Raw genomic sequence first — 21,734 nt, 5'->3', positions numbered from 1 at the left:
TAGATTTCCCTTGTTTGTAATTTTTAGATTGTATGTCTTCTTTGCCATTATTTCACCATTTAGTGTTCTCTCTGTGTTTCCTCTTGTAAATGTATTGAGTCTGCCCCTTAATCTTTGAGGGGCGATTGTGCTCTTTTCCTTTCCTTTAATGTGTGTGAAGATTACATATTGTTTTTGCAAGGTTACTTTTTTACCATCTGTTGGCTCTTGTTGTTTGTCTTGTGAAGCTGTTTTTTTCTGTTCTGATTCTTTAGTTAGAGTGTCATCAAGGTCAATAAGTTGGTTGTCTTCCTTCTCAGATAGGTCAATAACGTAATTCTTCTCCCCATGGGGTTCACTGGGTAGTCCCAGTAGCCTCATTTTTGGAGATGACGTTCTTCTTCCCTTGTGGGTTAGCTACGATGTTCCTGGCTTCTATTGAGTCATTTGTACCCTTATTGCCTCTCTTAGTTGAATTTTGTTCCTGAAGTGCATCTGAGCAGTTAGCACTCGTTCCTTCTGGTTTCTCTGTGAGCGTCATTGACAGTTGTTTTTGCCTCTTGTTCCGTCTTTCATCTTTTTCCTTGATGACAAGTTCAAATATGCTATGCACGATGTCAGATACCTGTGCCGCGCTTTTATCCAAGTTGTTTTGGATTGCTGTAATAAAACCTTCAACAAATAGCATCTTTGAGTGAGTCATTGCAATCATTGTTGTTTGATCTTTTAACTGATCGTTGATGATTTCATAAAGCTTCATAAAAGGTGCCAGTGTAACTGACAGGATTGCTATCATTTTAGTGTCTGTAAGTTCCTGTGTGCTTTGAGAGGACTTTTGGTTGTTTCCTTCCTCTAATTGCTGGGTCCTGCTAGCAGTTGGCGAAAGATTTTTCTGGGCAGAACTGTTCCTTTTTGGCGAAGACAAGGTTGACTCTTCATTTAGCAAGTGCAGCCTTCTATTCATTTGTGTTTGTTGTTCCAGTGTTAGAATGACGAGCACATCTTGGTTAAAGTCCCAATTCTGCTTGTCCTCAACGTTGCCCATTCTACTATCGATGGCTTTTCAATTGTTCAAGGCAGTTGATTCCTTGATGTTATTTTGAGCCAGGGGTGATGCTGTTCGTCCAAAATCTGAAGCTTGAGTTATGCGTTAGTTACTGACGTGCCTCTGTTTTCCCCATCGAGTGTAGTGGCGCTGTACAAGGACAACGAGCATGTGTCCTTAATTGGACTCTGCACTTTATTAGTGTTTTGGAGTAGGGAAATCTGGGTTGGTGCTTTGGCTGCATTCTCTTCGATAAGTTTGATGCCCCCTATCAAGATGTTGTCCGGCATTTCGTCCATTTCACCTTCTCCTTGTTGAAGATCAAAAACGTTTTTGTGCTTGTAGGTGGGCTTTCCCATAATGAAAACTTTGATGATATGGAGGTTTAGTAATTACAGGCCCCTGGGGCACCACATTGATTTAGGGATGCTCCATTGTATACCTGAGGCCCTATCGCTGCCCAATGGTTCTGCCGTTGTCATTCTGTTCATTTTCCTAAATGTGGTCGCGTACAGTATGTTAGAGGGCTGAGATAGTTTAGTTGTGGGATCTTCAGGTTTTCCCAGGTCAGTACACAGAACCTTTGTCAGGGTCATTGCACATCCTTGGTCTGGTGGAGTATGACTGTGACTATAGGATTTCGTGCTGTCAGATTCTGTTATCCTTTCTGCAGTGTTTTCCAGGTCAGTAGACTGGGGTGTATCACAGGTTCCTTTTGCTGATGCAAGTTCTTGTAAAGTGCTGCGGTGTATGGGTTCATAGTCAGTTACACTTGAGCAATCATTTGTTGACACACTGGCAGTTTGTTGATTGTCTATAAACAGCGCTGTGCTGGCAGTTATTTCTACTGCATCTTCAAAGGGTATATGTGCCTGTATTCCTAGGAGCCCTTCAGGTGTCGCATTTGTGTATGCAGTCGCGGGGAGTTCCCTAGTTGTAATTCACTATCAGTGCTAGCAACGCTTTGCTGTGAGCAGTTATTTCACTCACCTCTGATGTCGATTTAGCATCTGGAGCCGGAGTGGACTGTTAGGGATCGATGTGTTGCTGGTGCAAGATTATAGTGTTGGAGTGGTTGTCTGCTTCCAAGGATTTGTTCGAGCTCGAAGCAGCTTCCATTTTTTTGTTTGGAAAATGTGCGGTCGTACCTTTACACCTTTGTAATCATCTGTAAGTACACGATCCTACCAGGCCTGCGCGGTCTGCGCAGACAAAACTCTCCAACCAAGTCCTCTGCCGCTCCGCTGTGATATTGAGCTTTTAAGTCGTCTCCTCCAAGCACAAAGAAAAACAAAAAAATAAAAACAAAAACAGTGTAGAAAGACTGCAGCAGGAATCCAAACAAAGAATTACTTATTTTCATACATTTCGACCACTGCACATATTGCCACATGTACACACTAATGGCACACAGCATATATTATGATGGCGCTGATGGGCAATTACCTTTCATGTTTTTTAATATGATTCATGTATTTGATGCTTGAGGTATTTTTAGTGTCAGATGATTGAAGTTAGAATGTGTATGAATGTTTGACGTCGTGGTTTTGGTGGGTGATCTGTTAGGGGGAATATGTGTTCACCCCATTATAATTGTTTATAACAAACCTTTGTGTCATTCTAATCCATGGAAATCAACTTTTTTGCATTGGTTGAATACATTTTGTATTGAAAAATCTTTTTGAATGGCTGTGTCCTCACTGATTTTTGTTCAATTGTTTATGCATATGATTGGGGCATTGGATTTCTTTTGTTGACCTTTCTGCTGTGGCCTCACAGACACGTACTTGTTTCTGGAAATGCAGTATTTCTGGTTCCGGGTATTACCCAATGTGGAACTGCAATTAGGTTATTTCGGGTACAGCGTGAGCCTGTTACTTCATCTGATGAATACCATCACCGCATTCATGTCGGTAAAGGCGTCATCGCACAGTGTACCTCTATTTACAGCAGCCAGTAACGGCTTTTACTGGCTTCTTTAGTGCCACACTCGTAATCCCCGAGTTAACGTTTTAACATTAACCCGTCCTTCTCGGCCTCTTACATGGAGGGCCTGTAACAGCCTGCTCTTCCACTGACAGGTTTTTTTTTATATTAACAATTGTAAATAGCAATGTGGGGCTTGGGAGAAGAAAGACCTGTATCTCTCTTGACCTCTTGGCCTTCTTCTGAAGGGCGGATGCCCAACCCACATCAGGATCTGCCAGTGTCGACTGGGTGGCCCATCTCCACTGAATACCATGACGAATCACAGAGGGACCTAAAAAGAAGAAAGGCGGGGTTGGGGTGAGGAGGAAATCCGCCACTCCACGTTTACCCCTTCCCCCGCCGGTGTGTGGGAGGTGTTGGGGGAAGGGAGAGAGATTAGGAAAGCTGCCATGTTTCCTTTTCTTGCAGCTCAGGAACTAGCTGCCTGCAACTCACTGGGGTCCTTTAGCCCTTACCCCTTTACTGCTATAATATTTTATAAGACCTAACCACTGGGACGCTTTCACCGCTCAAACCTTAAAAGTAATATAGCTGCCAACCACCAACTCCACTGACAATACATACAAAACCATACCCCACAAGAGTCTTCATCTATTCGTTATATTTTGGAAGCGATGTCCCACATGCGTCCTTCATCTTTACTAAGCGTATTTTGTGCGGGAGTCCTATCGCTTAGGGTCGGGTAACCTCCATCGAGTTTATATTATAAGTGACATCCGGAGGGGGCCTTCCCCTCCATTGCTGAGCTGATCACAGGAACAGTGTTGCATACATGAAACCGGGACGTTACAGAAGCTAACAAATAAGCTTCAATTCAGTGGGTAATGTGCGCTTAATGTGCGCTTTTGGGGCATGGCCCAAACCCTCCTATGCACAGCAACATTCTTTAGATGTCCGGAGGAGGGATGCCTTTGTTTGCTTGTAGTTTTCAAGACCCCCGTGCCTTCTGAGATCCCACTGAGAATGTGGGCAAATGTGATGTATTTCCGTGTGCGCGTTTGAAGGGGTGGCGACCAAGTCGGACGTCCACGGGCACGTTTTCATATTAGTGTGTATTTGTCTTTTTTCATCCTCCACCGAGGGTGCTGTCGGGATGCGGTACCATCCTCACACATTCCTTGGAAATCGCATTTTATACCCAATCTCGCAGCTCGTGACCCCGAGGTCCGAGGCTTCTCCTCTTGGCGCCACGGGCTCTTTGAAGGAGAGAAGCTATACTAGGAATCCCATTGATGAGATGGAAAGCATCGGGGGGAGGGGCTGCTGGGGGAGGGTGGTTAGAGTAAAGAGGAGGGGGGATCCTGTGAATGGGGAGGCCACACCAGATGGTCAAATATTTATCAAGCCAGGACTTGTAGGGGGAGGATGGGTGGGAATTGTTAAATGCAGGTAAAGCTTGACCCCCTCTCCGCCCCCCTTCTAGGGCAGGGCACTCCCTTCCCACCAGCCACCCCAAAAGGAGGTGGGTCCACCATCTACCAAACCACGTGTCTCCCCTCCCCCTCCTTCCACAAAACAATTTTCAGCCCATTTTTCAGGTCGATTTTATTTAGAGGCGGTGCCAAAGCGGGCCGGGAAGGCTGTGACAGATTGGGGGGGGTGGGGGAGGACTGAAAGGGGCCGGGGGCTGAAGGAGGAGGAGGAAACCAGAGCCCGCCATAGCCAAAGCCCCAGCCCTGCTCGTGCCGTCGCACCGCTGAGACAGCCCCAGGGCCCCCGCCATGAACAAGCTCTACATCGGGAACCTGAGCGAGGCCGTCACGGCCCCCGACCTGGAGCGGGTATTCCAGGAGCAGCACATCCCCGTGGCCGGCCAGTTCCTGCTCAAGGCGGGCTATGCTTTCGTTGACTGCCCCGACGAGCAATGGGCCATGAAGGCCATCGAAACTTTCTCGGGTAAGGGACTCCTGGAGCCACCCCCTCCCACCACTGGAGCGTGCATGGTTTGGGTGCCCCCTAACTTCCACTTTACCCACTCGAAACTCCGCCACCACCCTGATCCTCCCCGTACACGCGTGGTGGGGGCTGGTGGGTGTGTTTGTACGGGGTACTGCACCGACTACACACGTACCGCTCCAGGCTGAGCGTATGCACCCCCTGCCCCCTGAGGGTAGTGGTAAGAGAGCGCCTTCCATCCCTTCAGTGTCCCCTAACCCTACTTTGATCACTCCCAAGCCACGCGTGACTCGGAGGAGTGCCGTTTTATGTGGTTAATCGGTGACTTATCTCCGCCGGTCCTAGCCCCTCCGCATCTCCTCAACGACGCCTGGTGGGGACTAAGTCCCGAATGGCTACTCATATCACTTGGACCTTGAGTTCGCACCACCCGGGCAGGGTGTTACCCACAGGCATAGAGTGGGATCCCATGTTGCACCCGTTTTGCAAGACCGAGGTACTCTATGTCCCTATTCTAAAGTGTCCGGTTCTGCTCAGAGGGCGGCCTCGTAGACCTGGCCGTCTCCGACGCGCTATGTGTATCTCGAAGGGTGGAGGCCCCCGCCCCGGGGACCTCGGGCATGTGATAGGAGCGGCAAGGTCGCCATGCTGCCTTCACCACTAACTCCCAACCACAGAGGGCAGTTCCTTCCTACATAGACACGACCATGAGAGGCTGCCGACCCTACACTCCACAAACGAGGGTGTCACTAAAACACAATCCTTACACCCCACCTTCGCGTGCACACGCATCTTCGGGGGGCGGGGGGGGGATTCACGGCCCCTTTTTGGTGAGCTAAATACACGGTGGCTCCCCATCTCTAGCCACTTACTGCATGCAGTGAAGTTGCTTTATTCGTTGGTTTACTTTTATGACTGGTTGTGAATTTTGAGGTGGGTGGCACATTGTTGTATTAGTTTCCAGGGGCGGTGCACGTTGTTTAAACCAGCCTGTAAGCCACGCGTTTATTGTAGACTGTCTCATACATGCGAAAACAGCCAATACATTTTTCTTTTTAGGGAAAGTGGAGCTGCACGGCAAACAGTTAGAGATCGAACATTCAGTGCCTAAAAAGCAAAGGTAATTGCCATGCTTTTCCCTTTTCTGTGTTTTATCAATTCGAGTTATACAGAAATTGTACATGTAAAAGCACATTTTAATGTTTATGGAGTATTCATGTACAGCAATGTTCTTGGAAGTGTAACGTTCTCTACGTGTTTTGGCCATGAGGTGCCAACCTATCGCAGGTCTCGCTTAGCTTTTGTTACATGTTTATGTTTAAGGAGATGTTTGCCTTTGCCCGGCGTATACTTGTGGCCCATTCTGCTGCTTGTCTGTGCGTAACTGCACCCTTCCTTCGGCCAGTGACACAATAAGGGCCGGTTTTACTTGATGGGATCTCTCCATAGTGGAGTTCGTCTTCGATAATGGCTGCCCCCATCCCCGTGAATACACCTCTTTTGCAGCACGCTATATATGCTTGTTGCAGCACGTGAACACACTTCCTGAATGATTGGGGGAGGGTAATTGTTGATGTATGGATACATACAAACCTCGTGCCTTGCATAGATGTGCATACTGGAATCGTAAGAATTCGTCTCCTCTGATAAATACCACGCCCACCGTTGCTTGTTGTCGTTGCCCTCCGTCTGGGGAGTGTTGGGGTTTTCTTAGCTGTTCGGTAGAGGCCCACATTTTACTCGGCCGCATTCCATTGAAATATATTTGTCCTGCAATGTATGTATGTTTTCCCGGGATGTTTGCCTGTTGTGTGAATAATGAATCGCTCGTATATGAACTGTTTGAGGGGGTGGAGAGGCGGGGGGCTGTATGAGTCGCGCAGTGCAGCTATGATGGCCTAGCTCACGGAAAACAAACGCTCATAAACATTTTGGTATGAATGTCTTTATAGCATTTTATTTTTAACCCGCGTCAAATGTAATCCAGGCCAGTTGTGCTATGAACCGTTACGTTTGAATTATTTTACTTTTCAGTGCTTACATGAACTTTACATTTGTATCAATTTCTTTGGGATTTACAGCAAGTCTCTTCGGTTGCTGGCTTCATATTATAATTGCCTGCAGATAGCTGTAACCGAGCTCTCTACCCTATTTGTACTGGCCATTTTTTAGTTTTGCATAAGGAACTTTGAGATTTTTTAATGTGCCCTTCCAGATTCGCAACATTTCATTTTGAATTTGCCCTTCCCGATTCGCAACTTTGTACCCAATTCATGTTCTCTCTCTTGTGGTAGGAGGGGTTTGATTTCATGTATAGCAAATGTTTTGGTGCCAGCTGCAGCTCTGTTGTGGCCACGTGACTTGGCAGTTGAATGCGCCACACGATTACAAGTGTCTTGGGGGGAGGGGCGCTGGGGCGGGTGTGCTTGGTGGTTCTAATGGACATGCTGTTTTCTTGGCGTGGGAAGGGGCGTGGCTCCGCGCATTGCTGGCCTGGGTCTGTGGGGCCTCATTTCTGGTTCTAAAAACGCTGCGTGTAGTGCAGTGTAATTTTGGAGAGGGCCCCAAGGCCTGCTAGTGGCGGTCACCCACTACACGTTGCCTCATAATGTCAAAATGGAACTCGAGGTCCTTAAGCTCGGAAGGCTTTCATACCTTGCTTTTTGAATAGTGTATGTACCCCGTGCGCATGGACTCTGTCAGAGTTTATGTTCTTGTCCACTTTAAATATATATATTTTTAACAAAACCTACTTTCCTCAATGAATCCTGGCTCCTCTGCTTACTCGCATGCACTTGGGAATCCACGTTGTTTATCACTTCCTGATCTGGGGGGGATCTCCGTGACTGTTCGACATGCTTGTAGTAATGTACGTTTTGTTACTGTTGGCTAGACTGATGCTAAAGCAAATCTTTAAAGAAATCGACACTAAAGTGGCCAGGCTTGTTCGCTGGTGTATGATTGTACAAGTATGTTTGCAAACGTTCACGTTCTAATAATTTGAACCTGGTTGTGTGGCATGCGATTGAACATATCAGTGTGCATTTGGGAGAAATCGTGGCAAGCATGTTTTTTGGTCTGGATGATGCTCGCTTGTTTCCGCGTGGGTACATGCATATTCTGTTTGCCATGGTTTGTAGCATCGATATGTTCTTGGAGTTCATTTAAAATGACCCTCTTCCCCTGTCTGCACGTTTGCGAGGTGAAATCTAGTTATAACGGCCTCGGATAAATGTGGCAGTGAGTTTTCGGATGAATGCTTTCTCCACACATAGCTAGCTACCTTGCCAGCAGACCATTCCCCGTTTATTGTTAATGTTGGATTCCTTTTTAAATGTACCGACTTATCCAGTCTGGCATTAATGAGCACTGTTCTGTGGATTCTGTTCTCACAAACTTAATTTATAAATTAGCATGGCGTCTTCTGTAATTCTGGGGCATGCCATCTGTTTGTGTTACTGATGAAATAAAAATGTGTGGCTTAGTTTTTAGGGTCTGGTTCGTGTGAAACATAAGGAGGCCAGGTGTACAAAGTTGTATCCCCGCCTTGTTTATGACGAGGGAACCAATGTATTTGAAGTAGTTGTTTGTTTTCATTGGAAAGTGTCAGTCTATCCAGGGACTGTATGATTTCTTTCAGACAGTAAGCAGGGTGGTACTTTGTTCTCACTGCTTGTTGGGTGTCAGTAGTGACGGTTTTAGAACAAATGGTCAACGTGCGTTTTTAAAGTGGTCTGGGGGCCCTAAAGTTCTCTAACTTGCATTACAGAAGTTTGTGGTACAAAACCCATTATTTTTGTGTCTATTTTGCATATCATCAGGTTAAACCATGCAAACAAACACTTAAGTGGCAACAAATCATGTTATGTCTTCAGTTCGTTCAGCGCTCCAAATCTCCCGCCCCCCCCAAGCGGGTGGGGGTCATTTAAACCAGATGTTAAGGTTAGGAATTTGGCAATCCTAGAAATACGGTAAGAGGTTATCTGTAATATTGACATGCAAGTTCTTCGCAGAAAGGTTTTTATTTCCCCTCTAAAAAGTAGGAAGTTAGCTGTATGTGAAACGGAGTAATGAGAGAGGCACTCTGGTAGGAAGTGACGTCATGCCACATTTGATACCCTTTTGGGCTTTTCAGGGTAATGGGTTTTATATCAGCCTAGAAAATTATGGGCGAGTGAAACCTCGTAAATGACTCCGAAGATTATTTAAAAGAACACTTTGTTTGGACACTATTCCATACATTGTATTAAATGCCCCCTTTCGATTCTGTTTATACGTGTTTATGAAGAAACTGGAATTAGTATTTGCATTACTGAGTCTTAATATTCCCTTTTTTTTGTTACTTAAAACTTTATGAACGGACAAGGCAATGTGAATGAGAGCCTACTTTGCACGTTGTTTTGTAAAGTTGGACCTTTCCACTGCCCCGTTTTGTAGTGTTGAATTCCAAGCCACGTGAGCTTTCAATTTTCAGAATTATCTCGAATATTGTATTGCTTAAAAGAATCTGTTGGCTTCCAGTCTTTTTTTTTTTCCTACCACTTTCTGTGTTCTATTTTGATTTTTTGTTTGTTCATAAAAAGCTGGGGACGTTTGTTTTCTCAATCTCCATGATACTTAAAACGGGGGAAATATTGTTTAAAATAGTTTCGGTGATCTTATTGTGGTTATTTAAAACAGCAACACGTTTTTATTGGCTTCCCTTTTTCTGTAGGTTTTATTTTGTCAAGTATTGGTGCTTCTCTTTCAGTTAATTTTGTGTGTATCTTTACACTCCTACCACCCCCGTGCTGGGGAGTCTGTCAACCCTCCCCCTTTGTAGTCATGTGGATTTCTAATTTGTTGTCAATCTTCAGAAGTGGGATTGCAGAACAAAAAGAAAATGTGAAAATGTATCTCATGTGAGTTGTGGGCAGTATTTACTGCCGTGTTATCTAATTGTTCTGGCGCCCTGGATGTTCCAGCAGTCGCCTACAATTGTTCCCTACACCACCTGTAAAAAAAAAAAAAAAAAACGAGGGTGGTGCTACGAATCCCTTAACATGTGGCAGTGTCTGGTAGGAAATGCGTTTTTGAATAAAAGGAGGTTGATTTTAATTGCCTGTTTTCAATCCCGTCTACCGCCCTCAATACTGAGGTCAGCTCTTTTTTGCACCCACTACTTTTAAAGCAGGAGAAACTAGTGTTTTCTTTAGAACTCAAACAGGGGAAAAATAGAAATTACAACGGGACACTTTTTGAGTTTAATGGATGTCTGATTCGTTTTTAAGTCTCCCTCTGTGTTTGGGTGTGAGAGGCTGTTTTCTTGTGTAATTTTCAGTCGCAAAATAAGCCTTTCGTTAACAACCTTGGTGTGCCTCGCATTTTATGTTCTGTCTTGTTGGCCATGAATTATGCCCACCCTCCTTCCCAATGTGAAGCTGGTCCAGGCAAATCGTTGAAACCATGTACAGCTGTTATGAATGGAACATTGTGTTTGTCTCCATAAATAGCATGGGTGTTTTTTTTTAAGATGACATTAAAAAGAGGGAGCTTTTAATTGCTCTCAATGTTAATGTTTGAGCGCGAGGATGTTTTTGTTTACCACTTTCTATTCTCAAATCGTGAGTGTTTGCACTTTTAAAATTACAGTTGGTTCAATGTTCTTGTAACGGGGAGCTTCATCTTAAAGAAAGGTATTTTTGCGGATAGGAATGAAAGGGCTGGATGTTTTTATTCTGCTATGTCTTTATAAATGTCGTCTTGTGGCTAGGGGTTTCTGTACCCTGCCCCCACCTCCTTGGAAGCACGAGGCTGCTGCAGTTTTCTCATTTGAAATGGCAAAACGAGCTCCCTGTTAGTGTTTTCCTCTGAATTGGTGGGGGGAGGGGCTGCTTTTGGGGGAAGCTTTGGAAGACCCCGCCCGCTGGCGCAATCGAAACTGGAGGGGTACTTTTATCTAACCAATTGCGTTTACAAGAACTTGGGGTTTGGTGTTTAACGTCAAGATATTTACTAGATTTGCTGATGGCCAAATAGTCATTTAGTGTTTTTTTTTAAAAAAAAAATTATATATAGTGCACGCCACAAGTTGAAAGGGTTCCTAAACGGGAGCAGCTTTCAATTTCCCACTGCATTGTTAAGCGCCTTTCTCTGAAGCTTTGCGTCCCTTCCTGAAGCTTTGGCTGGTTTAGGTGATCTCGTAACATGCGAGATTTTAACCCCGCATGCCGACGCATCTTCTATCGTGGTCTGGGCGATGTTTTTAAAAAACGTTTTAGAAGAATTTCTGGGGATGGGCTGATGAGATGACAGACAATGGGGATGGTGAAGGAAGACATCCCCCCTCCTTCCCTGCCTGTATGATGAGGGCTGTTGATGGCTACAGAGCCCTCCGGACCAGAATAGCAGTGGAGTGTTTTTTATGAATGGAAGGTGCACGCTGCAGGGAGTGTGACGGCACCCCGTGCGGCACCTCATCCCTGGTGTGCACTGTATGGGGAGCGGGAGGGTCTCGCCAATGGCCTGGGTATACCTTTGACACACACTGGCCTCGGCTATCCAAGGGTCCGGCTTCTCTGCTTTCGCCTTCAGCTCCGCATGTTGCGCCTGCCTGGGGGAGGGGGAGGAGGAGCAGTGGGTGCTATGCATGTTCCGGTCCTGTTGTAGTCGGCAGGAGCATCTCGCTGTACGGAGACCCTCATCGCGCTCCATCCTGCGGGAAAGGTGCGGGTTCCTCCCTGGCTGTGAACCTACATCGATCCTAGTTATGCATGTTCTAAAGCGCTGTTGCTCTCAATGACCATGCAAACCCGACATTGGCTTTTTTCAGTCCTTTGGACGGGGCGGGGACCTGCTCCTCCCAAAACTCTCCGGGGCGCCACTATGCGTGTATGCTCTGTGTGCTTCTCCCTTCGGGGACCCGTTTACTTTAACGCCCGGTCCACTATGAGTCGTTTGGGGCGCAGTGCATGGCAGAAGGTGGCAAGGCGTACGCTTTTTGCGTGAGTGAGTCAGTTGCATGGTGTTGGTGATTTGCACTTCCTCCCCCCCGCAGGTGTTTTTATGGACAGCGCTGAACCACAACATAATACACATGGGGCAACCTTTCTTCTTTCCATACGGGCGCTTCACTCGTTGCAGACGCACTGAACTGACCACAGCACTTAACTAGATAGGTGTTGTATGGTTGGGTCTTTGATGATTTAGCGCCCTTTTTTTTCCCGATATTGCTCACCGTGTGCCAATGATCCGAATCCCATACATAACGCTAGAGCGGTCTGCGAAGTCTTTTTTTTTTTTTTTTTTTTTTTTTTTTTTTTTTTGCATTTACTGGGCTTGAACGTAGCTAATATGGTGCTTATTCGTAAGGCTGCCGTAGTGAGTTTTAAAGCGCGTGAATTGATCTTTTGGAGGTTGTTTCCCTCAGTTGTATGGCTACTCTTCTCCGCAGCATTTGATTGGTCGTATGCATATAGACATGTACCTTCTTCCTCAGCCCGAGTTGGCGCTCATTTATCAACCTCGGAAGGATGAACGGCTGATTTGGCCTTGCAGGGATTCGAACCTGCGCCCTTCTGCTGATCATACATAGATCCCAGCAGCATCACGCGCCTAACCCACTGCTTAGAACAGCAGACACCCCCTCACCCCCTTAAGAGCGCTCGATTTTATTTGAATCGTTTTTGATGGCATGTCCATCCTTCCAAAAGGGTTATAAGGCGTGCTATCCATATATTTGGGTACACATTTTTTTTCCTGTTGTCTCTCTGGGCATGTAGGTGGCGTCTGTGAGTGTTATTCTGTAGGCTGCACTGTTACCTGTGAGTGTATTTTGTTAAAATGGTCCCGATAAAGGTAGTGTTTTAATTGATTAGTGTTATTGCTTTGGCACGAGTTGGGTTTTGTACGTCTTTGCGTTTTTAAAGGTGACTCTAATTCAGTCGTTTTGGAAGCTATTTTGTTGAAATGATTTTCCTCATCACACATTAGAATGGTGGTGCTAGATTCCCGCACCCGACAAACCTTTCCTGGTCAGTTTTTCACACACAAGGGGTGGCATTAAAGACACACTCACACTTAGTAAGTAACCCCACCGCCATACACATTCTTTGAGGGACTCTCCCTTGCTCCCCTCCATCACCCTCATACACCACTGTTCTCCTCAATTATCACCCTCCTACACACAATCCCAACTTTACACTGACTGGACAGACTTCACTACTAACAACCACACTCTTCCCCCCCCCCCCCCCCCTGCAACTGCTACTTTGGGGACTTCTGGTAGTTCCTACATCAATCCCATACTAAAGACTATCTTTGTGCCACTCGCCCCTTATGACCTCACACAACTCATTGCCTATCGTACTACCATTGCCCCGCCTATCCTACTCACATTGCCACCGCCTATCCTTCTCACATTGCAGCCAACTCCTAGACCTTTTTGATCTGAAGCAAAAATCTTGTCAAATGATAATCTAATCTGGGTATTGTGCCTGACAACTTGCTATGCCTTTCACTCTCTCCCTACCACACAAATTCCTACCGTCTGTCACACATCTCACCCCAACGCCCAGCCAGAGAAGCATTACACACAGCCTTGGCACTGCTCATACCACTCCATCCTATTACAATACAACACCGTTCTCGCACAGGCACTCAAAACTGCACCCCTCAAACTTCAAGAACATCACAACAACTACAAACCCTGGTTCACAAGTTCCCTCATCTCCTAGCAGGATGCAAGACACCTAGAAAGAGCCTGACAAAATAACCCATGCCCTCAATCGGGACAGCTCAAGACACTGTTGCAACAAGTGCAACACAGCCATACACAATGCCTAAGCCACAAATTGCCACCAAGAATTCTAATCCCACAAAAATTATTTAAGCCCCTCTCTAAACCACCATCCACACCAGTATGCCACCCCCCTCATGAACTGCTTCAACTCCAAGATGCGCATCAGGGTGGCCCTCCCTCCTGCCCCCCCCCCCCCCCATTCCAACACATCGGACACTTTCCACCCCATCAACACTCGACCTCAATGCCGAAACAAACCCTGCATGCTTCCTGGATGGTGCACGCCCCTGCAAGCTGCAGTCAATTGCATCACCACCTTATCAACTTCCGGTCTTGTGACCAGACATAGTTTCCATGCCCCCATATAGATCAGACTCCACCCCTGTCAAATATGTGGTCCTGCAAAGCTCTGCTTCACCTTATGTTTAATCCCTTGGTCAGACCCTGGGTTAACACTGCGTCCCTTTGCACCAGTATGCAGATGACACACAAATATGCTTCCAAATGTGTTTTCCCTTTCACAACTCCTACAAAACCTCTCCACCATCACCAACTGGGTGGCCACCCACTTCCTCAAACTCGGTGCTCCCAAAGCAGAATACCTACTCATTGATTCCCCAAGGCACAAACCCGACCTCACACCCTGGATTCATGAAATCTCTACAGACAACTTGCACAATATCTCCCTCTCCACACCTAATTCCTTGGCTTCACAGTGGACCCCTACCTTCTTTGCTTCACACACCACATAGCTGCTGTCACCAATATATGCACTAAACAACTCCACCTATGTAAAATCGGACCACGCCTTCCTCCTGATGACTTGGTCCAAGCACTAGTTCCCTCTAAGTTGGACTATGGAAATGCTCTCCTCACTGGACTACCCAACAACCCCCTTTGCCCCCTTGCAGGCCATACAAAACACAGCAGCCAGACCCATCCTCCACCCATCCAAATATTCACACATCACCCCAGCTCCACTGGCTCACCATATACCAGGGAATTGCCTTCAAAGGACTCTGCATTGTACTCAAAGCCATCAATCTTGCTTTCATGACCAACTCCAACCCATCGCCTACACAAGCTGTAGACGAGCCAGTTAAGACATTCTACACGTTCCACTCTGTAAACTCAGATGCTCACAAAAACAAGCATTTACACGTGGGGAATAAAAATGTTCTTTCACTTCTTACTAAAATTAAAACCTTATTTTAAAAACGCCCATGGTTCAACACAAAGTATTTCTGAGTCCTCCATTCACCAAACCTCTAACACCCGACATTTTATACAAGTATTGCCAAAAATCAATTTTTTTGTTAATGTGTAAAAAAAAAAAGATTGTAAAAGATAATGACGAAAAGATGTACAGCAAAGAATATCAAGAAAGGAGAGGGGAAATCCAAACGAAGGAAAAACAAAACTCCATTTGACACTAACTCACAACTATCCACAGCTGTAATTGCATGCTAGACCCCCAAAAATGTATATTCTTCGTCAACATTATGGCCTGTAGGGTTTTTACTTTCAAAATCAATGATGCATTTAGTTTTCTCCTGTCGTAATAGTTTTTCACTGTCGTAATAGTTTTTCACTATCACCTCCTCTCAGGCCTATTGCAACTTTATAAATGCCGAAAAATGTAAGTCTTAGGGTCACAGTTGTGAAATTCTGGAAGATGTTTGGCCATGGGATATGTATGGTCATTATTAAGAATGGCTCTAATATGTTGCAAGATTCGCACTTCCAATTTGCATTTAGTGCTGCCCACATACCACTTTAGACATGGGCACGTCAGGACATAAACTACAAACTCTGACTTGCATGAAGTGTTGCCCTTAATTTGCATTGGTACCTTTTCTAAGATTTACAATTAAAAGCATATTTACACATTTTACATTTGCTACACTTAAAAAAGGCATCCCCTCCACCTGAAGGCCAGTTTTTGCCTTTGTAGTTATCTGGGACCATGTAGCTTTGCACTATTAGGTCTTTGATGGACATGCTTTTCTGAAAAGTTATATCGGGACGTTCTTTTAATAAGTTACCCAAGTATTTGTCCACCTTCAAAACTTTCCAATATTTATTAATATTCTTTATGGTTGGTGAGTGGCTTCCAAAAGTTCAAATCAATCTTGTGGTATTTTCTTGTTGTATTCCTGGAGTCAGATTTGGATGTCAACAAATCCTGTCTGTCCATATCCCGGACTTTAAGTTATGATCTTTTGATGACTTTCTTTGGGTACTGTTGTAAAAAGTTGTGGACTGTGATCTGGCTGGCTAAGTCAAAATCTTTAATATCAGTACAGTTTCGTCTGATGCGAATGAATTCGCCATAGGAGTCTCCACAGGAGACTCTTTGGTGTGCACTATTAGGGTGTCCAGTCAAAGGGTCGATTACAAAAGGCTCGAATGCAAAAGGTGAGTCAATAGGGTCAAAAACCAAAGGTTTTAATTTTTTTATTTATATATTTATTTTTGGGTTTCCGTTAAGGTAAAGTGGTTTTTACCACAAAAACAGGGTTGGGGGGGGGGACCCCCACCAAAAAAAACAATTTTTTTTTTTACGAGACTATTGACTCGAACCATTTGTCATTCGACCCTTTGCAGTCGGTCCTTTGACCTATAACCCACTATTAGCATGTAGAGGAACATTTGGACCTGATTATTTTTTTTCTGTGTAACTCACCTGATCTTTTGTCCCACAATTGTGACTTTTACATCTAAAAATACAATGGAATGTGAATACAATGGAATGTGCGCTATGTTCTGTAAATTTCAAATTATTAACATTCAATAGTTTAACAAATTCACTCCAAGATTGTGTTGTCATTCCAAATAATATATAGCGTAGCTCTGAAGATCTCATTTTCTTCTGCCCACACAACTGATTTTTCCCAATTACCCATCATTAAGCCCTTGTACGAAGGCGCAGATGTAGCACCCGTAGCAGTGCCTTGGATTTGACGAAATCTCTCATTGTTAAAGAGAAAAACTTTGTTCTCCAAATGGTCTCACCATTTAGAGGATCATAGTGGAATGTTCAAGATAATTGAGAGATCGTATATTTAAAAAGGTTTGACAAGCCTTTATACCATCCTCATGTTGAATTGATGTATAAAGTGACGCCACATCCATGGTGGCTAATAAGTATGTTGGTTCCCATGGTAGATCATCAATTTTACATGGTCTGTGGTGTCTCTCACATATGATGGTACGGTAGAGACAAAGGCACAAAGCACTTCGTCCATGAATTTCGAGGAGTGAACCGCAAAGAGTCACAAGTCACAATCTGTCTCGCTGGTGGTCTAATGGGGTTCTTGTGTACTTTGTGGGAGGAAGTATATCGTAGGGGTCACTGAGTGCTTTGTGAATAGACATTTCACCATTTCGTCCTCAAATGCCTGCGTTCTGCTATTTTAATAAGAAATTCCAGATTTCATATGGGATTCCTAGTGAGTCTTTCATACGATTTCACATCGTTGAGCTGTCTATATGTTTCTTTTACATAGTCCTGTTTGTTTATTAGGACTGGTACAACCATTATCCGCTAGTTTTATTATATATTTGTCCATATTACATATGTCTGATAAAGCCTTTTGTTTCCACAATGGATTGCTTTTTAATGTCTTTTATTTCTCCTTTCTTGTTTCAAGTCATCAATAAACACGCTGGGAAATGATTCAGTATGAATATTTTGGGCACTCAATGGTTTAAACTTAGATTGGCCATCTAAGAGGAAACTAAAATGCAATATCAGTGCAAATACCTAATAGTCTGTAGGCACTACGTCCAAGGTATTTTCACTTGTAGAGTGACTAATGTAGTGAGTGTCCATGTCTGCAATAGTGATCTCTGTCCCTCCAATATTTGTTTAGGTTTCTTTTGGTTTGTATTGGTTGCAAAAAACTTTTTTTAAACACAACTTGCACACAACTGTCCAAATTCAGTCTCGTTTGCACATAGTCGAATCCTGCCAAGGGACAAAAATTCAGACCCAACTAGAAAACTTTGATCTCTTCTGATAAGACATGATTGGATACATTGTCAATTTGTTACTCATTCAAACTTTGTGCAATGTCTTTGGCAGGGTTGTTACCCCTCCGTTTTTTTTTCTTCCTCGCCGTCTTGTCGCGGTAGTGGGTCCTCGAGTTTTTTGTTTGAGCGGCCATCTTGACATAGCAGCCTCATTTCCTCTAAAAAAAAATTGAGGCGCACAGTTGGTTCATCTTTTTCCGTAGTATCTGATTCGGAAGTAGAGGCTGTCGACTCCTGGTTTGCTTTGTTCTCAGACCCTAATGGTACTGCTGTCTTTTTGTCTCATGTGGTCGAAACGATATGCAAAGGTGTATACTCGACCCTGTTCATAATCACCGTTCTCTCAAATTTCCGCTGCTTTCTCAGTTTTGATGTCTTCATACTTTTTAAAACCACTTTCAATATTAATTTGGAGTTTCTTCCCTTCACTTTCTCTAATTTTAAATGTTTCTTCAAGCTCTACTATTTGTGCAGGGATCTTTGTACGGTCGCTTCCAGCATATTTAACGAGAATACGTAAGAAGGTATTGGAACAATGATCGGAGGCATCCCCATTCTCTCAACATAAAAGGATCTTGTTCCTCAAAAGATGGCATCTTACAAATCCTCATGGAATCCTCCCCACATCCAGATAATTCTGTAGGGAATGTTCTTCCCACATTTGCCTATTTCTCTTTTCCGAAATGTTCCCAATTCTTTTAATAATGAAATCTCATTATTATCCCGTATCCTGTCTGTTCTTTCTGTGTCCTTTTCCTTAACAGATGGTAAGGTTTAATTGGACAGGCTTTCCACATGTTTTGTTCGTGCAAATAACTATTGATGGGACTGTGTGTGATAATCTTGGATCTGTCTTGTACAAGGTCTTTTGTGCACAAGTGGTTTTGGTATGGTATTCGTTTCAGGACTACACATCTAATATTGAGTAGTTTTTCGGTTATGTTGAGTTTTAAGGTCCTTTACGCAAACTGTACAGTAAATCAACAAGCCCAAATCGGCAAACCTGGTCTAGAGCATTCAGGAAAAAATATATTCTAAAATCATATGCTCATTGGTAACATTTTGTATCAATGTAAACAAGGCTACATTCTGTTCATGCATAGTTGGGGGTCGGGTATGTCGAACGTGAAAAAACTATAGCTAATTTTGTTTCTGTGTTGTAGCTTTTTGGAGGTCCCCTATTAAAGGGTAACTTCCTTTTAAACAATTCTAGTACTGCATACCCCTAATAGCCACCCCCAGGGTGCATGGTCAGTGGTTTGAGAATGGAGTTCAGTAAATCCTTTTTAAAAAGATGCAAATGAGCTAATCTTTTTGAATCACTTGTACAGCAGTAGATCCAGGGGAGAAGGAAGAGTATTGGGTTTTGCATGACTATTGATATTAGCTGGATAATGCAGGAGGCAGCAAGAATGGGGTGTGGCTTGATCATTTTAAAGAAATGTATCCATTAACATGTTATTGCCAGGCATTAGTTTGTGTTCAAGAGGTGGTACTTCAATGTTTACCTGGGGAAAGCCAACAATTGGGGGATGGGGAGGGAACAGCACATTTGGTCTGGGTTTAGGGGGCATGCAGAGGTGCGTGGGTGACAAAGGTTGAGATTCATACTAGCCTAAATTAGTGCTCCTGTGTTATCTTAGCATGCTGAGGTAGGTACATTTTATGGCAGTGTTATTAATGTTTCTTTTTATTTTTTTTTGCATTGGTTAGAGTTCGTCATTCAGGGGTGTTCTTAGTTAGGATCTTAAAAGGGCCATGGTTTTAACTGTTTCGTGAAGTGGAGGTGGTCCTCTGTCGTCGTATTTCCTTTGGGAGTTGGTTCCAGAGCTTTTGCAATGCAGGAAGAGTTGTTGTTTTTTTCGTTTCAAGGCAGATGTTTGGATTTTGGTGGTAAGTGCTGGTTAGTAGATGGTGAATTTTTCCCAGATTAATTCGCTCCTTGGCTGTATATCGCTGTTTTGCAATGTTTTGAAAGGGATTGGCTTTTTGACTGGCAGCCAATGCACTGTTCTTAGTGCCTGTGTGGTGTAATCTCTTCTGGTGAGTCTTGTCGCTGCGTTCTGTATCTGTTGTAGCTTTCACAAGGTAATCTAGCATTCCCAGGTTGATACTGTTGACCTAGTCTAGTCTTAACATGACGAGGGAGATGATGGCAAGTGTCCTCTGTGTGAAGGATAAGAATGGCAGTATCTTCATGGTGTGCAGGTGGAAAAAACTATTGCATTGACTTGTCGTTCTAGCATTAGTCCTTTGTCCCCTTGGATGGTTCTGGTGGTTTTCCCAGTTCGGAGGGCCATTGGAGGTGCTAATTGTACTCCATGCTGTTGGTGGTAATTCTAGTTTCAGGTTTGTCCGGGTTGAGTTTGAGGCTGTTGGTCCTCACCCACTGGTTTAGTTCCTTGAAACAGGTTAGTTTTGTATTTTTCTCTTTACTGGTGTCAATTTTCATAGATTTGTTTATAGTCTGCGTAGTTGTAGCAGGTGAGGTCGTGTCCTTTGATGAGGTTGATTTAGGGGTGTTATGTGACTATTGAGTAATGGTGGCTTTCCACATTTTTTTTTCTTTGAGGTGTTGCTTTGAAAGGTGCTAGCCAAGCTGTTTTGGTTCTTTGTCGGCACCGATTTTAGCGAGAGGAGAGCAATTTTGCCGATCCTGGTATTGTTTGAGTGTTGTGATTTGACTGTGTCGAAGGCTACAGAGATATAGAGTAGTATTAGTGCAAAGTTTGTCTCTGGCATCTGTGTTGGTCTTCACATCCTCCCAGATGGACAGTAGGGCAGTTGGGGTCTGAAGTCTACTTGCGCTTGGTATAACAAGTGGTTATTTTCCATGTATTCCATGATTTGTTCGTAGGCATAGCTTTCTAAAAGCTTTGCCGGGTATGTGATGTTTGATATTGGTTGTTGGTGAGGTCTTTGACATTTCCTGTAGCATCTTAAGGAGTGGTTTGATGTAAGCCGATATTGAAGTTTGTGGCACTGTTACTAGTGAGTGGTTGAAGAGGTAATGGTATTCTGCAGGTGTTTTCTGGGAGAGGATGATTTTGTAGACATCTGGCATGGATCTAGAGGGGAGAGAGCCCAGCCCGCTTTCCTTTTACCCATCAGGCTGTTGAATTTATCAGTTGAGATTGGGTGGAGGTGTTTGGCACAGTGTTGATTGGGTTAGTAATTTAGGTTGTTGGTTCTATTTAGGATGGTCTGCTGAATGTTGGCGATTTTTGTTCTTGAAATAATTGGCGAGGTTGTTGCATAGTTTGTATGGGGATCAGTGAATTAATGCACATGCATGGGTTTCTCATATCGTTTATGATTTGTTTTTTTGTGGGTGCATGCTCTGGTGAATCTGTTTCTTGCTTTGAGTATTTCCGCTGTGCATATGTGTTTAAAAAAAAAAATATATATATATATATATATGTGTGTTGGTCATAGCTTTATCTCCATTCTTGGTCTAGTCTCCTGAGGTGGGAGATGAACCATCTAGCTACTGTGTTCTTGCTTGATGGATGAAAGGGTTTTCTGGCCCAATGTCATCAATTGTTTCTGTGATCGATTTTAGGATTGCGGCTGTTTTCTTCAATGCTGGTTACGTCTATGGTGGTGGGGTACAATTCTACTATTTTGGAGTTTAGGTCCACACTATTAATGCTTCTCCAGTTTCTTTTCAAGTTGGAGGATTGTTGGAAGGCGTTGCAGGGCGTCATCGATTCCTCCTCCTTTTTTCCTCTGTTGGCTTGTTTTAGGCAGTTGTGGGGGTAGGCAGTTGTGGGGGTAGGCAGTTGTGCACTATGGCTTAGTTTGAAGTCAGCCAGGGTTCGGTGAGGAATAGGATGCCTAACCCTTCGAATAGCAGATAGTTTTCAGTTATGTACTTTGACATTGATCTAGCGTTGATTGGGCTGCAGTGAATCTATTTGTTTGTTTTAGGTTTTGTCTGTTGGTGTTCATTCGTACATTTTTCGGTGCTAGTCTTGAATAGCTGCGATTTTTGACATTTTATGGAGATGC

The 21,734-nt window shown here is 44.1% G+C and overlaps 1 protein-coding gene across 1 annotated transcript in view; it reads left to right on the top strand.

Annotated features, from left to right (window-relative positions):
- Positions 1 to 4,564: 4,564 nt before the first annotated feature.
- IGF2BP1 (insulin like growth factor 2 mRNA binding protein 1) overlaps positions 4,565 to 21,734 on the top strand; it is a 699,136-nt gene continuing 681,966 nt past the window's right edge. The window contains exons 1-2 of the mRNA XM_069634579.1: positions 4,565 to 4,909; positions 5,969 to 6,029. Coding sequence (XP_069490680.1) covers positions 4,735 to 4,909; positions 5,969 to 6,029 — 236 coding nt within the window. The 5' untranslated portion in view covers positions 4,565 to 4,734. The remainder of the gene's footprint in view (positions 4,910 to 5,968; positions 6,030 to 21,734) is intronic.

Source organism: Ambystoma mexicanum, chromosome 13 (genome assembly GCF_040938575.1).
Source record: "Ambystoma mexicanum isolate Mex_15411 chromosome 13, UKY_AmexF1_1, whole genome shotgun sequence".
Taxonomy (NCBI): domain Eukaryota; kingdom Metazoa; phylum Chordata; class Amphibia; order Caudata; family Ambystomatidae; genus Ambystoma; species Ambystoma mexicanum.
The sequence above is the reverse complement of the archived record's forward strand: the minus strand, read 5'-3'. Positions and strand labels throughout refer to the sequence as shown.